We start from the raw sequence: 13,649 nt of genomic DNA on the forward strand, positions 1-13,649 counted from the left end.
TGCTGTAGCTATCTTTAGAAATCTTACATTGGAACCTTCTTCGCGTTTTGTCAAATCTGCAGTGAAAGTGTTCTTAAAATGAACAACGTGTGCTGGGTCCTCATCCGAGACTGCTGTAACATGAAATATATGGCAGAATGCAGATAAAACAGCAGGGGACATACAATTCTCCCCCAAGAAAGTTCAGTCACAAATTTAATTAACACATTTTTTTAATGAGCGTCATCAGCATAGAAGCATGTCCTCTGGAATGGTGGCTGAAGCATGAAGGGACATACAAATGTTTAGCATATCTGGCATGTAAATATCTTGCAATGCTGACTACAAAAGTGCCGTGCAAATGCCTGTTCTCACTTTCTGGTGACATTTTAAATAAGAAGAGGGCAGCATTATCTCCTGTTAATGTAAACGAACTTGTTTGTCTTAGCGATTGGCTGAAGAAGAAGTAGGACTGAGTGGACTTGTAGTCTCTCAAGTTTTACATTGTTTTGTTTTTGAGTGCAGTTATGTAACAAAAAAAATCTACATTTGTAAGTTGCACTTTCAAGACAAAGAGTTTGCACTACAGTACTTGTATGAGGTGAATTGAAAAATACTATTTTTTTGTTTATAATTTTACAGTGCAAATATTTATAATAAAAATATATATTTTTATTTCAATTACAACACAGAATACAATATATATGAAAATGTAGGAAAACATCCAAAATATTTAATACATTTCAATTGGTATTTATTGTTTGAGAGTGTGACTAAAACTGCAATTAATCGCGATTAATGTTTTTGAGTTAATCACGTGAGTTAACTGCGATTAATCGACAGCCCTACAGAAAATGTATGATATTCTAAGTAATCCTTACAATGCTCCCATGTGGAGTAGGAAAGCAGGGAAATTTTCCCTATGGAAGGGAAAACTGATACCACTTTGTCAAAACAGACATTGATTTCTTTTGACATTTGATATAGTTTCATGGCAATCCCAGACCCAGTAGAAAATCTGAGGTTGAGTCCTACACTCTGCTATTCTGTCCTTAATTCACTCCTCTGTGTCTTACTACAGCTTTTATCACTTGTTTTTCTTACTTGCAGCCTGAGACCCCTTCAACACCGGTGTGTATAGTATTCTGTCTTAAAAACAGACAGTCTAACAGCTCTGAATTTCCTAGCTTTTCCTTTTTTATAAAAACATGTTTTGATTTTATGTTCATGATTTGACTAGAATTTAGTCAGCTCTATGCAAGATACAATTGTATAGGTACAACCAAACTTTATGTACTTTTTTCCAACTGCAGGATTTGGTTAAAGTGATGACCCTTTGTCCTATAGAGCATCTGGTATGTAATTTAATCATTCCGGGGGTTAGAAGTGCTAAATTTGTTTTATTTTAATTAACTGCAAATGTCTTCATAGAATTTTTTTCTTTTAGCGAAAGAAGAGTTTGAAGATTTTGCAGTTATATATAGACAAGTTTGATGCAGAGGGAAAATACACTTTGTTCAGGTATGCATCCTGCATGAAATGCAGAAAAACATGTCTTGATGCAATTTAATTGCCTAGTAACTTAGTCAGAAATCATGGTAACTGCATGTTAGGGGGCTTATTCCTTCACCCACTTACTTCCCTGGTCCTTCTCACATGAACAGAGAGCAACAATACCCGAAGTCCAAAGGTGCAAACAATTTGATGTTTATTGGGGTGAACTTCCAGCAAACATGATTCCAGTTTCCTTCCTTAGTATCCTCCTTCCCACCTCTGACACCACAGAGCCTTACACCTGTGTCCCTGTTCCCATTCCTGCCCTTAGCAAAACATGATTCCAATTTCCTTACCCCATTCCAGTTTCCCCCTTTAGCAAAACATGATTCCAATTTCCCCACCCCGTTCCCTGTTCCCATCTCCCCCACCCACCCACCCACCCCCTCACTTCCTGATTGACTGCAGACTATATAGTAAAACTTAAGTTCTGCTTTGCTATACCTTAACCAATCATGTTCCTGAAATTTAACTAACCAATCCTAACATATTGTAACATGATTATGTACCCAATTATATCCCACCACCTTAATTTAGTTTACACCCAGCAAAATTAATTATACAACAGACAGAAACAATCACAGAACCAGACAGAGATTATACAGACAAACAATAACAAAGTGGGAACTATAATGACAAAACAATACAGAAGTGAGGATTTCACATCCCAGCTATTGATAAGTGAGTTCTTGCCAGACAGGATGCTATCAAACTAAGTTTCCTTTTACATTTTCTAGGCACTTTCTTTTCTCTGGAGGTGATAGGCACTATCAGGACAGGATTGTATTCCTAACAGCCCAATATCACCTTATTTCAATGTGACTAGTTTGGAATGTGAGGATGTGACCGTTCGCTTCCCAGCTTATGGCTGCCTCTGTTGCTTAGCCAAAGGCCTTAGCCTAAGAACAGGGCCTCAGACTGTCACAGTAAGAGAAGGGCCTTACACCAGCAGACAGTGATTTTGATTCTTTCTTTTGTACCTCTAGAACTAGCCAAGTGATAAGAATACACCTAAATTCTTAGAGCGTAGGCCTTTACAGACAGGCCTGAATATCTATATCCTAACACTGCATAGGAGCTCACATAGGAGCTACCATGTTAATTTCATGACAATGGCAATTGATTTTAGTTTTCTTGTTACTAAAAAACAAAACACCGAAGCCAGTCCTTTTGTGAACTTCAAAGATTAGGGGTAAAATTCTGGCCCCCTTGAAGTCAATGGCAAAACTCCCATTTATTTCTATGAAGCCAGAATTTAATTTATATTTTTTTCAACGAAATGTAATGCAATATCTAGGAGATACTGTCTTTCTCTATTTTACTTTAAAGGTGTTTATTGAAGACAAGCAACCATGCTGGCGTAGAAGGCTATGTTATACAAAATATCAAAAATCAGATTGATTTATCATTAAAGGTGAGAATATTGTAAGTTCCTACTTTAGAAAGTGCTTTCAATACCATTTTTAAAGAATTCATATAGTTTAGGCTCCAAATTATTTATGTATTACATCTGAAAATACTGTGTTAAAAGGAGATTTGAGTGCTTGACCTTGCATATTTAAAGTTAAGAAATGCAAGAATTAAAGTTGCCTGTGCAACATTAATTTGTCCTCCTTAAGGTTATGCATTATGATACAATCTATAATTACACAACTACATACTATTCTATTTACAGGCTGAAGTCTGACTTTCTCTGTAGCTGCTGCTCCAAAGCAGGAGTGCACTTGAGTTTTTCAAAGACGAGGTTACCAGATTTTTTTTAACATGGGCAAAATGTATTTTTCCCTTCTTGGAAGCTACTGAACTGTTTCCATTGAAATTTAAAAAAGAAATAGTTTGAGGTAGATACCCAGCATGGAACCATTTTAGCCTAAATGATTAAAGTTTGGCAAAGTTATATAAAAGTATCTGAAAACAAGGTCTGATAATGGGAGGTGCTGAGCAATCTTAGCAGGTGATGCTACTACTGCAATGATAGTATGCACACCCAGCTTTCTAAAGATCACTCTTCTGGCCGATTTAGAAAAACACTTCCGTACATGCTTACATCCCATTGACATTGTTGTCTTGACTCAGGATGCCTTCCTGAATTGGGGCTTTATTGGTAGATATCCTTCTAATTTTACTTGTGGGTGGTGTTAATATCCACCAGAATAATTAACCACTTCTCTCTGTCCCACACATGCTGTGACATGACACTTCATTATAGCATAACAGCAGTAGTAAGATAATGTATGATTGAGATGACTGTTTGATTCCAAGCTGTTTTCAATGAATTCTCCTAAAATTACCGTTTGTGCAGCAGTTTCTCATGCTTAGTCTCAAAAGTATGTTGTTTTCCTTATTGATACTGGGATATCATCACATAGTTCTTCATCCAAAGGACAGAGAAAAGATGCTCTTTTGGTTGAGGTACTGGATTGGGCTCAGGGGATCTGGGTTCAGTTCCTGACTCTGCCACAGACTTCTTGTGGTATCTTGTGCAAGTTGCTTAGGCCAAAGTTTTCCAGTGAAAGTGCCTAAACTACAAATGGCCTGATTTTTCAAAGGTGCGCACGACCTGCTGTTTCCATTTACTTCAGTGGGATGTGTTGGTCCTTGGCACTTCTGAGATAGGCCACTATTAGCTTTGTGTCCAAATATAGGTTTAGGAACCTACCTTTAGGCACCTAGGTTTGAAAACTTCTGTGTTTCTCTCTATGCCTCTGTTTCCCATCTGTAAAATGGTGATAATACTTTTGTACCTCGCCCAGGTGTTGGGAGAAAATGATCATTAATGTTGTGAAGTACTTGGATTCTGCATTGCTGGTGGGAGTCATATAAGAACTGAAAGATCCCTCCCATCAACTGTTCCCATCCTTGCATTACTCACCTACCTTAAGAGGGCATGAGGAATTCTAGAAGGTCTGGTGGCCTCTGTTGGGGCACCAGTGCCTGTAATTACTACTGTTATGCTTCTGGTGCATAACATTTAAAGTAAGTGTGGTTTGATTATGGATAGCCAAACTCACTGGCACACTTCTTTTTTTTTTTCTTTAATACCCTTGTTTGGATTTTTTTAAAATTCAGGTTAATTCAATATTATGAGTTAGTCTCTGCTACAAAAAAAAATAAAAATTCAAAGCCAGGATTCCCACAGCCACCCATAAGGTAGCCACATTACATACACTAAAATTTGTATTAAATATAATAAGACAAAATACTTTGTGCAAGGGGGTCCAGTTAGTTTCATAGGAACCATAATTTTGAATTTCCTGGTTTATGTATTTAAAATCTCACTTGTAACATTGCATTGATGTCTTTTTGCTTTTAATTTAAAGAGTTTCTGGGTCTGGCATAGTGTGTTCCCAGTCATGTAGGACATCTGGGTCTGATTCCTGGTCCTAGTCCCCAACCTAGTTTGTTAGGTTGTTGGGAGCTATAAGTCCTGCAATAGCAGCATACTTGAACCATGTGATAGAGTGTGCCTAACATTGCTCAACAGTGGCTGAGCCAGTTGATTTAAAGATCATATTAACAGACTCAAAGAATGGTGTGGTTAGGTGGGTCTGGGAAGAGTTGAAATGGGAAGAGAGTCTGATGACTCAGATAAGAATAGAATGGATAGCTTGAGTGGGTGAGCTGGGGAAAGAGTGTGGAAATGTCTGATCTTGAAAAGATTAGTATATTTTGATCATTTTATGGTAATCTGTATACATCTTTTTCCGTAAATTGATTTCCTCATTTTCAGACACTGCCCAGTGGTCATATTGTTATACTACATGATTACGCAAAGTGTGAATTTAAACTTTTTCTCTCTTTTTCCCTATTGCTTTCCAGAAAGCAAATGACAGTAAGTGGTTTACTGGACCCCAGCTGGTTTCACTTCTAGATTTAGTGCTGTTGCTTCCTGAAGGGGCTGAAACAGATCTTCTCCAAAACTCAGATAGGTGAGATGTAATCAGAACTAGAGTAAATCTAAATCTGTGTGTGTCTGTATGTATGTGTGTATATATATATAATTTGAAGATTGCCCATATTTTTATTTAATGACAAAGTAAGTGCAACTAAGCAAGTGACTGCTGCATAATGTATGAGGAGAGTTTCAGTTTGTCTCAGAATTTTAGAACCAGAGATGGAAATTATTAGTTAAATAAACTAGTTCCTCCCTGTGATAAGGTGCCCCCTGCCTGGGGTGCCCTCCTATGGCAGGCCATTGCATGACATGCACGTCTGCCTCAGTTTCCATCCAGTTGGAATCCATCCATGCAAAGGAATATTGTCTCTTTTAGTGGCAAATTCAAACCCTGATATAAAAAGTCACAGACACCTAAGAACATAAGAATGGCCATACTGGGTCAGACCAAAGGTCCATCCAGCCCAGTATCCTGTCTGCCAACAGTGGCCAATGCCAAGTGCCCCAGGGGGAGTGAACCTAACAGGTAATGATCAAGTGATCTCTCTCCTGCCATCCATCTCCACCCTCTCACAAACAGAGGCTAAGGACACCATTCCTTACCCATCCTGGATAATAGCCATTAATGGACTTAACCTCCATGAATTTATCTAGTTCTCTTTTAAACCCTGTTACAGTCCTAGCCTTCACAACCTCCTCAGGCAAGGAGTTCCACAGGTTGACTGTGCACTGTGTGAAAAAGAACTTTCTTTTATTTGTTTTAAACCTGCTGCCCATTAATTTCATTTGGTGGCCCCTAGTTCTTATATTATGGAAACAAGTAAATAACTTTTCCTTATTCACTTTCTCCACACCACTCATGATTTTATATACCTCTATCATATCCCCCCCTTAGTCTCCTTTTTTCCAAGCTGAAAAGTCGTAGCCTGTTTTAATCTGTCCTCATATGGGACTGGTTCCAAACCCCTAATAATTTTAGTTGCCCTTCTCTGAACCTTTTCTAATGCCAGTATATCTTTTTTGAGATGAGGAGACCACATCTCTGTGCAGTATTCAAGATGTGGGCGTACCATGGATTTATATAAGGGCAATAAGATATTCTCCGTCTTATTCTCTATCCCTTTTTTAATGATTCCTAACATCCTGTTAGCTTTTTTGACTGTCGCTGTATACTGCGTGGACGTCTTCAGAGAACTATCCACGATGACTCCAAGATCTTTCCTGATTAGTTGTAGCTGTAGCTAAATTTGCTCCCATCATATTGTATGTATAGTTAGGGTTATTTTTTCCAGTGTGCATTACTTTACATTTATCCACATTAAATTTCGTTTGCCATTCCGAGAGGTCTCGGAACTCTCAAGTCTTTTCCAGTAGCCCCCAATTCAGGTCTCCTGCAAGAGGGCTCCCTGCAGTGCTTTACTCCACCAGGCCGCCTGCCTTGTGAATCCTACCCCTGTTCAGAGGCACCTCCCTCTAGGAACAGTCTTTTGTTCTTGGACTCCTCCAACAGCCCTCCACTTGAGTCTTCTGCCGAGAGCTCCCTGCAGTGTTATGCTCCTCAGGCCTCCTGGCCTGTGAGTCCTACCCCTGTCCTGCTCAAGGAACCGTCCCTTCCTTGTTTCTGATCCCAGCTTTCGCTGACCATGCTGGTCCTTCCCATCTTCCTAGGGGCCACTGCACGAGCCTTCTTGCAACTCAGCAGGGTTCGCCAGCTCTAGCCAGTCCTTGACAGTTTTCTGGAGAACTCAGCAGCAGCAGCTCATGGTTTCTGCTCTTATGGTTTCCCCTCACGCAGCTCTTACTTAGCTCTTCCTTCAGGGACCTCCCCCGTAGGGCCTGGGCACCCTCTTTTAATCCTAATTGGAGTCAGCTGACTAGTGACAAGTGTACTGGCCTCTTTCCTCTTTAAAGGGCCAGAGTCATCCTATGACACTACCCTTTCAGTGGAGTGCAGCATTGCGGTAGAAAAGGTCATGACTGTATTAAGTTGAAACTAGCATGAGAATGGCCATACTGGGTCAGACCAAAGATCCATCAAGCCCAGTATCCTGTCCTCTGACAGTGACTAATGGCAGGTGCCCCAAAGGGAATGAACAGACAGGTTATCATAAAGTGATCCATGCCCTGTCACCCAATCCCAGCTTCTGGCAAACAGAGGCTAGGGACACCATTCCTGCCCATCCTGGCTAATAGCCATTGATGGACCTATCTTCCATGAATCTATCTAGCTCCCTTATGAACCCCGTTATAGTATTGGCCTTCAGAACACCCTCTGGCAAGGAGTTCCAGAGGCTGACAGTGCATTGTGTGAAAAAATACTTTCTTGTGTTTGTTTTAAACCTGCTACCTATTAATATCATTTGGTGGTCCTTTGTTCTTGTATTATGAGAAGTAAGTAACACTTCCTTATTTACTTTTTCTATACCACTCATGATTTTATAGACCTCTATCATATCCCCCCTTAGTCGCCTCTTTTCCAAGCTGAAAAGTCCCAGTCTTATTAATCTCTCCTCATACGGAAGTCGTTCCGTACCCCTAACCATGTTTGTTGCCCTTTTCTGAACCTTTTCCAATTCCAATATATCTTTTTTCAGATGGGGCGACCACATCTGCACACAGTATTCAAGGTGTGGGCGTACCATGGATTTATATAGAGGCAATACGATATTTTCTGTCTTATTATCTATCCCTTTCTTGATGATTCCCAAAATTCTGCCGCTGCACATTGAGTGGATGATTTCAGAGAACTATCCACAATGACTCCAAGATCTCTTTCTTGAGTGGTAACAGCTAATTTAGACCCCATCATTGTATATGTATAGTTAGTTTTGTTTTCCAGTGTGTAGTACTTTGCATTTATCAACATTAATAGCAATAAGAGGTTACTTACTAGTAACTATTGTTCTTCAAGTGTCACCTGTGTGCTAGCTCTTCTGTGAGATGTAGTGCCCTGGCATCGAGCTGCAGAACTACCTTGAATGATGCTCCTTCAACAGAAGAGAGCTCGTGCAAGGGTGATGTCATTGCCCTACTGTATATAAGGAAGTGCATCATCCCACAACAGTCTCAATTTCTTCTCCCTAACCGCAGACATTATATAGAAATCTGAGGCAGAGGGGAAGTTGGGCAGGTAGTGTGAGTGCACAGAGATAGTTCTTGAAGAACAAAAGTAACCTCTTTTTCTTCAAGAGAGTCTCAGTGTTTTCCCATTTGTGATAAAACAGTAAGGAGTGCTCCAGCAGGTGGAGGGTGGACATGGAGTTCTTCACTAAGTATCGACTAGAGCACGGCTTTCCCAAACTGGCCATCAGAGCACGATGCTCAATTGAAGGAGTGGGTCTAGCACAGAACTCCAGGTTGATGCTTTGCTTATCTCTACCAGAGGAACCTGCCTAAGGCATGCTACTGATGCTGTGGTGGCTCTTGCAGAATGGGTGTTTAAAGCAGGGGGTTTCCTAGGTGGGACGTAACAACTGTATGTGAGTATCTGTTCCGTAGTGGGTTCTCCCTGGCATCTTTCTTTACATTGCAGATAACTTAATGGGTTTTCTAAAGAGTTTGGTCTTTTCAGGTAAAAACTGAGTACTCCTTTTACATCTAGGTAGGCTTCCAAGGGTAGGAATGAGGTCTGGGGAAGAACATGGGGAGGGAAATACATTGAGACAGGTGGAAAACTGAGACCACCTTAAGCATGAAGCTGGTATGGGGCTTCATGGTGACTTTGTCCTTGTGGGCCAGAGTATAAGGTGGAATGTTCAAAGCACTAAGCTAACTCACCCTCCTAGCAGATGTAGTTACTATTGGGAAGGCTGTTTTAATCACTAAGTGTGTGAGAGGGAGTTGCACAAGAAGCTCATAATGAGGGCCTGTCAGCTTTGTTGGGTCAAGATTTAGGTCCCATAAAGCCCGGGGCTCCCTAATTGGGGGGAATTTATTTACCATGCCCTTAAGAAATCCGGAGACCTTAGTATGGAAGATAGGATTCTCCTTAATGTAATTGTGGTGAGCAGATATTGCTGCCATGTGAACAGCAATATGAGGAGGCTAAGCCTAAGTCCTGAGACTTAAAGTTTATGAAGTACTCTAGGATTGCATGGGCCCAAGCTCAGGATGGAGTCACTTATTTGCTAGTGTCCCAGATAGTAAACAGTTTCCAGTTTTGTTTATAGCAGGGTGGAGCCCTTTGTGGATTGTAAAAGAATGGTGTGAACCCTCATATTAGTCAGCAGGTTATCCTTCAGGCTGCACGAGGAATATCTCTGGGTTGGAATGCAGAATCCTTCCTTACTGTTGAGATAGGAGGTTTGGAAGCAGAGGCAGCAAGTACAGTGATTCTCTGGCCAGCTGCAGAAGATGTGGCTGCCAGTGACGATGAGGTCACATTGAGGCTATTAATAGGATGTTGGCTCTGTCCAACCTGATCTTTATAACACTTGGTATCAGGGTAATCGGAGGAAGACACATAGTAGGAACACATCTAAGAAAACTTTTGTCTTTGTGTGTACTTGGCATTTGGTATTTGGTGTTTTGTTTGACACACAGTGGTCTATTCTGGTTGTCTCCATATGTGAAATACTTGGGGTAGCCACCACTGGTTTCAAGCAGCACTTGTGTTGATCCAGGAACCTTCATGTTCTTCTTACTGGGAAGGTGAAGAGCTACAGAAGTTCTCCAAAGGGGACTCATGTGGCTCCTCTGAAGGAGTCTCATCCCATTTCTCAGCTAGAGGCAGGTCTTTGCAATGCTGGTATCATTGCTGGCAAGGAGGGCTTGGGTTGGCACCAGGTGAGGAATAGATGCATATGAATGCTGAGGGAGGGCACCATGTTGGAACAGATACTGGTACTGAGGTCTGTGCCAGAGCTGATATCTCAGCCTCCCACAGGGCTTTTGTGGAGCCCTGTACATAGGGCCACATGGACTGCTGAAGAGGACCCTCTATGAGATCCTTCCATAATTTCTGGATCTGAGGTGAGGGAAGCTGATGAAGTCTCAAGATTTAAGCAGGGCATCTTCTAGATTCATCACTGAAGGGGTCAAAGGTACCCCAAGGTGATTCTGGATTATGACTAGAGAAATTGGTATAGGCAGTCAAGCAGAAGAAAAGCATGCAGAATGATTGCCAGTAGCCTCAACAGCAGATCCCCTTTCAGGCCTTGAAGGTGTTACTGGAATCTGAACCCGAGAGGAGTCAGGTAGTCAGTACTGAGATGTTCAAATCCAGAGGAATTTGGAGAAAAACTGCTTGCCTCAAGAGTGTTCAAGGCCCTTAGGGGAGCAGGAAGGAGGAGAAGGATAGTGCTTCCTTTTTCTTTTGCCCTTCTTGTGGAGAGGTTTCATTGGGCCGTCACATGGAAGGTTCTGAATATCAACACAGAGCCTTTGAATTAGAGTCTAGTCAGTTGGAAGTCACTGCAGAGAGATGCACTAGGTTGACCTGTATTACTAAACAAATGGGCTGTTGTGTTTTATACCAATTGGTGTTTTTTCAGGAACAAATTAAATTACTGTCAATCTTAATATAAATCTGCACTCTAAGTGATGAATTGTACATTTCTAATTCATAGGATTATGGCCTCACTAAATCTATTGAGATATTTAGTCATTAAGGACAACGAATACGACAATCAAGTAAGTGATGATTGATTTAAAAAGCTATCTTTTCAATTTAAAAACAATAGCTGTGCCAGTTCATGACAAAGTTAGCTGCTGCTGCAGAAAAATGTCTGTATTCAATATCCAGTGAGAATGTTTTTGTTAATGGTGTTCAGAAAATTTTGAAGTTTATACTGGTGAAAGTTAAATGCTTACTCACTATTTTTTCAACAAGTTTAGTGTTGTTCTACCTCCACCAGAAATCCAGGTCAGCGCCTGTAATTCCAGATAATATCACCATAAAATAAAGTATATAGCCAGTATTCCAAAAATAATAAATATACTTATACTTGTGTACAGATACTTAGGAAGGGCTAACTTCCACCAAGCATTGTAAAGCTTTTTAGATGGGATCTCTCTACAAACCTTTGAAGTTTTAGAATTGCTTCATTAGTCAAGGAAATCTCTTTATCGTTTAGCTTTAAGTGGCATGGAAGAGAATTTATTTTAGTGTCAGGGTGTCTCCCTAAGCATTTTGACAACTCTGCATTGAATAGCTTTTGTTTTTAAACATGTAAAAAAAAAATCCTGTATTTCCAACTCCTTCTGCAACTGCATTTTTGGTAAATGTCAATAACTCCACTGGATATTAAAGCCAAATCAGTGCTTCTCAGTAAGATCTGCATTATTGAAATAACATAAGGATTGATATGACTGTCCCAAATTAGCAAAAAATTGCAGAACATCTTAAACAATAGATATAAATTAAAAAAACCAAACACTCATAATGGAAGAGTTATTTATTCTCCTCAGGTTTCCGAATCCTTCAACTAAAACAATACGAAATAGCTTCCTGGTACTTTCTAAGTTTACCGAGACCCTGCAGCAATGTTAATATATTTTGCATAATATACCATGCTGTGAAATCCCAACTCCCCATGTCAAGACAAAGATTTTCAAACAAAGCAGATGATATTTTGGCAAAAAAGGGTTGGGAGGGAAATAGGACTAGATTGTAGTGCTGTAATTGCTCCTGGCAAATGTGTTTTATTGAACTACTTTCTTAGGATAAATTTTGCTCTCTCTGAGAGGGAAAAAACAGTACATTATTTCCTCCTAAGGGCAACATGCTTAAGATTGTACGCCATTCTGATTTTGCAGATAGCTCTGCTGCTCTGGTTGTGGTCAGGGTTTCCACATCAGTTTTTCTGACTGCTATAGTCTGTGTTTAATCCATACCTCTGCTCTTATATTGACCTCTCTTTTTTGCATACGCTGTACCTTTTTCTGGCTGGCTACTTCATTGCTTTACTAGATATAGCCTGGAATGTTTCATGCATGAAGACCATTTACTAAACTACCTTACACTGCAATTTCAGACAGAACACTATGTCTTAAATATGTATAAGCAGGGAATCAATACATTTCTTTCATGCTTTGATGTTTGAATGCAAATAATCTGGAAATTGTTACTATAGACAAGTGAAACCCTCCATCCTATTGTATTGTCCTAACTGAAATGGAAAAAGATAAACAGCATAAATGGTAAAGTATTTTATAACCATTTTGGTGTTAATAACCTACGGTGTAGGTTGGAATTGTCAAACAATATTTTTTTAATATGTTCTCTTTAAGCTCTAACAGCTCCTAGCCAATAGCCTGAAAGGGAGAAACAATGCACCTCTCTATATGCTGGATTCTGGCTGTTTACAATTTTATATAAGTGGTAGAAGTTTTTACTCCAATTTAAAGCAAGATTTTACAATGTCAGAAATGTGATAAACTGTTCAGCTTTATCAGCAGGCCCATGACTTATTTTTCTCTCTCTCATCTGAAGCAGTCAGCAATATTTGTTATTGGCTGTGCTATTTCAGATCAGCCTGGACCATGCTTATCATTCAACTGCTGTAGGAGCTTTTCAGTATAATGTTTTATGACTGACTGATCCGTTCTTGTATGCAGTCACTCCCATCCAGCTGCATCTAGATGGATCCATGTTCTTAGATAGCCAAGGAAGCAATTTATATTTAAATTTCACAACTGGCTTAACATCAGGTTGCAGTTCTGAGCAGCTGAACTATAATTTCTTTAAGTGCCATAGCCTGCACAGCTTAGCTTCAGTATTGAAGACTGAAGAGCCATTGGAATTTTACATGTTTAATTTTCTTACTATACTCCAGTACCGAAAAGGCCACTTATCCCCATAACAAAGGCTAGTCCTACTGACTGTTTTCCCCAAGTCATTAGTCACCAACATTCCTGCAATTCATAGAGTTCAACAGTTTTTATCATCAACAAGGTCTCATAGTAAAGGCTTTATTTTAAAAACTATTCCTAATATAAATACACCTTTCCTTCAAGCTAGTTTTCCTTGTTTCCTAATGCCCTTTATATAGGAACCTAAAGTTGGGGAAAGTTCATTGGTCACCTTGCAGATTCTAAATTAGTTCCATTGAAGGGACATGACTGTAATGCTGCCTGTAGTGATTCAAGAATATTAATGCCAGCCTCAGGCAGAGACTGTTAGGAACCAAGGCACAAACCCCAAATTAGTTTTGAGTTTTATGCTTAGATTTCATCTACAAATTACCAAGTGTAAACTACTTAGGCACAATAATAGCCTTAA

At 39.9% G+C, this 13,649-nt stretch overlaps 1 protein-coding gene across 2 annotated transcripts in view; it reads left to right on the top strand.

Annotated features, from left to right (window-relative positions):
* Positions 1-13,649, top strand: part of GLMN (glomulin, FKBP associated protein) — a 45,805-nt gene that overhangs the window by 24,864 nt on the left and 7,292 nt on the right. Inside the window, exons 12-16 of one of the 2 annotated variants that reach the window (XM_074961336.1) lie at positions 1,293-1,334; positions 1,427-1,500; positions 2,863-2,947; positions 5,353-5,462; positions 10,996-11,059. In XM_074961336.1, coding sequence (XP_074817437.1) covers positions 1,293-1,334; positions 1,427-1,500; positions 2,863-2,947; positions 5,353-5,462; positions 10,996-11,059 — 375 coding nt within the window. The remainder of the gene's footprint in view (positions 1-1,292; positions 1,335-1,426; positions 1,501-2,862; positions 2,948-5,352; positions 5,463-10,995; positions 11,060-13,649) is intronic. The other variant, XM_074961337.1, reaches the window with a different exon arrangement.

This window comes from Natator depressus, chromosome 8 (assembly GCF_965152275.1).
Source record: "Natator depressus isolate rNatDep1 chromosome 8, rNatDep2.hap1, whole genome shotgun sequence".
Classification (NCBI taxonomy): domain Eukaryota; kingdom Metazoa; phylum Chordata; order Testudines; family Cheloniidae; genus Natator; species Natator depressus.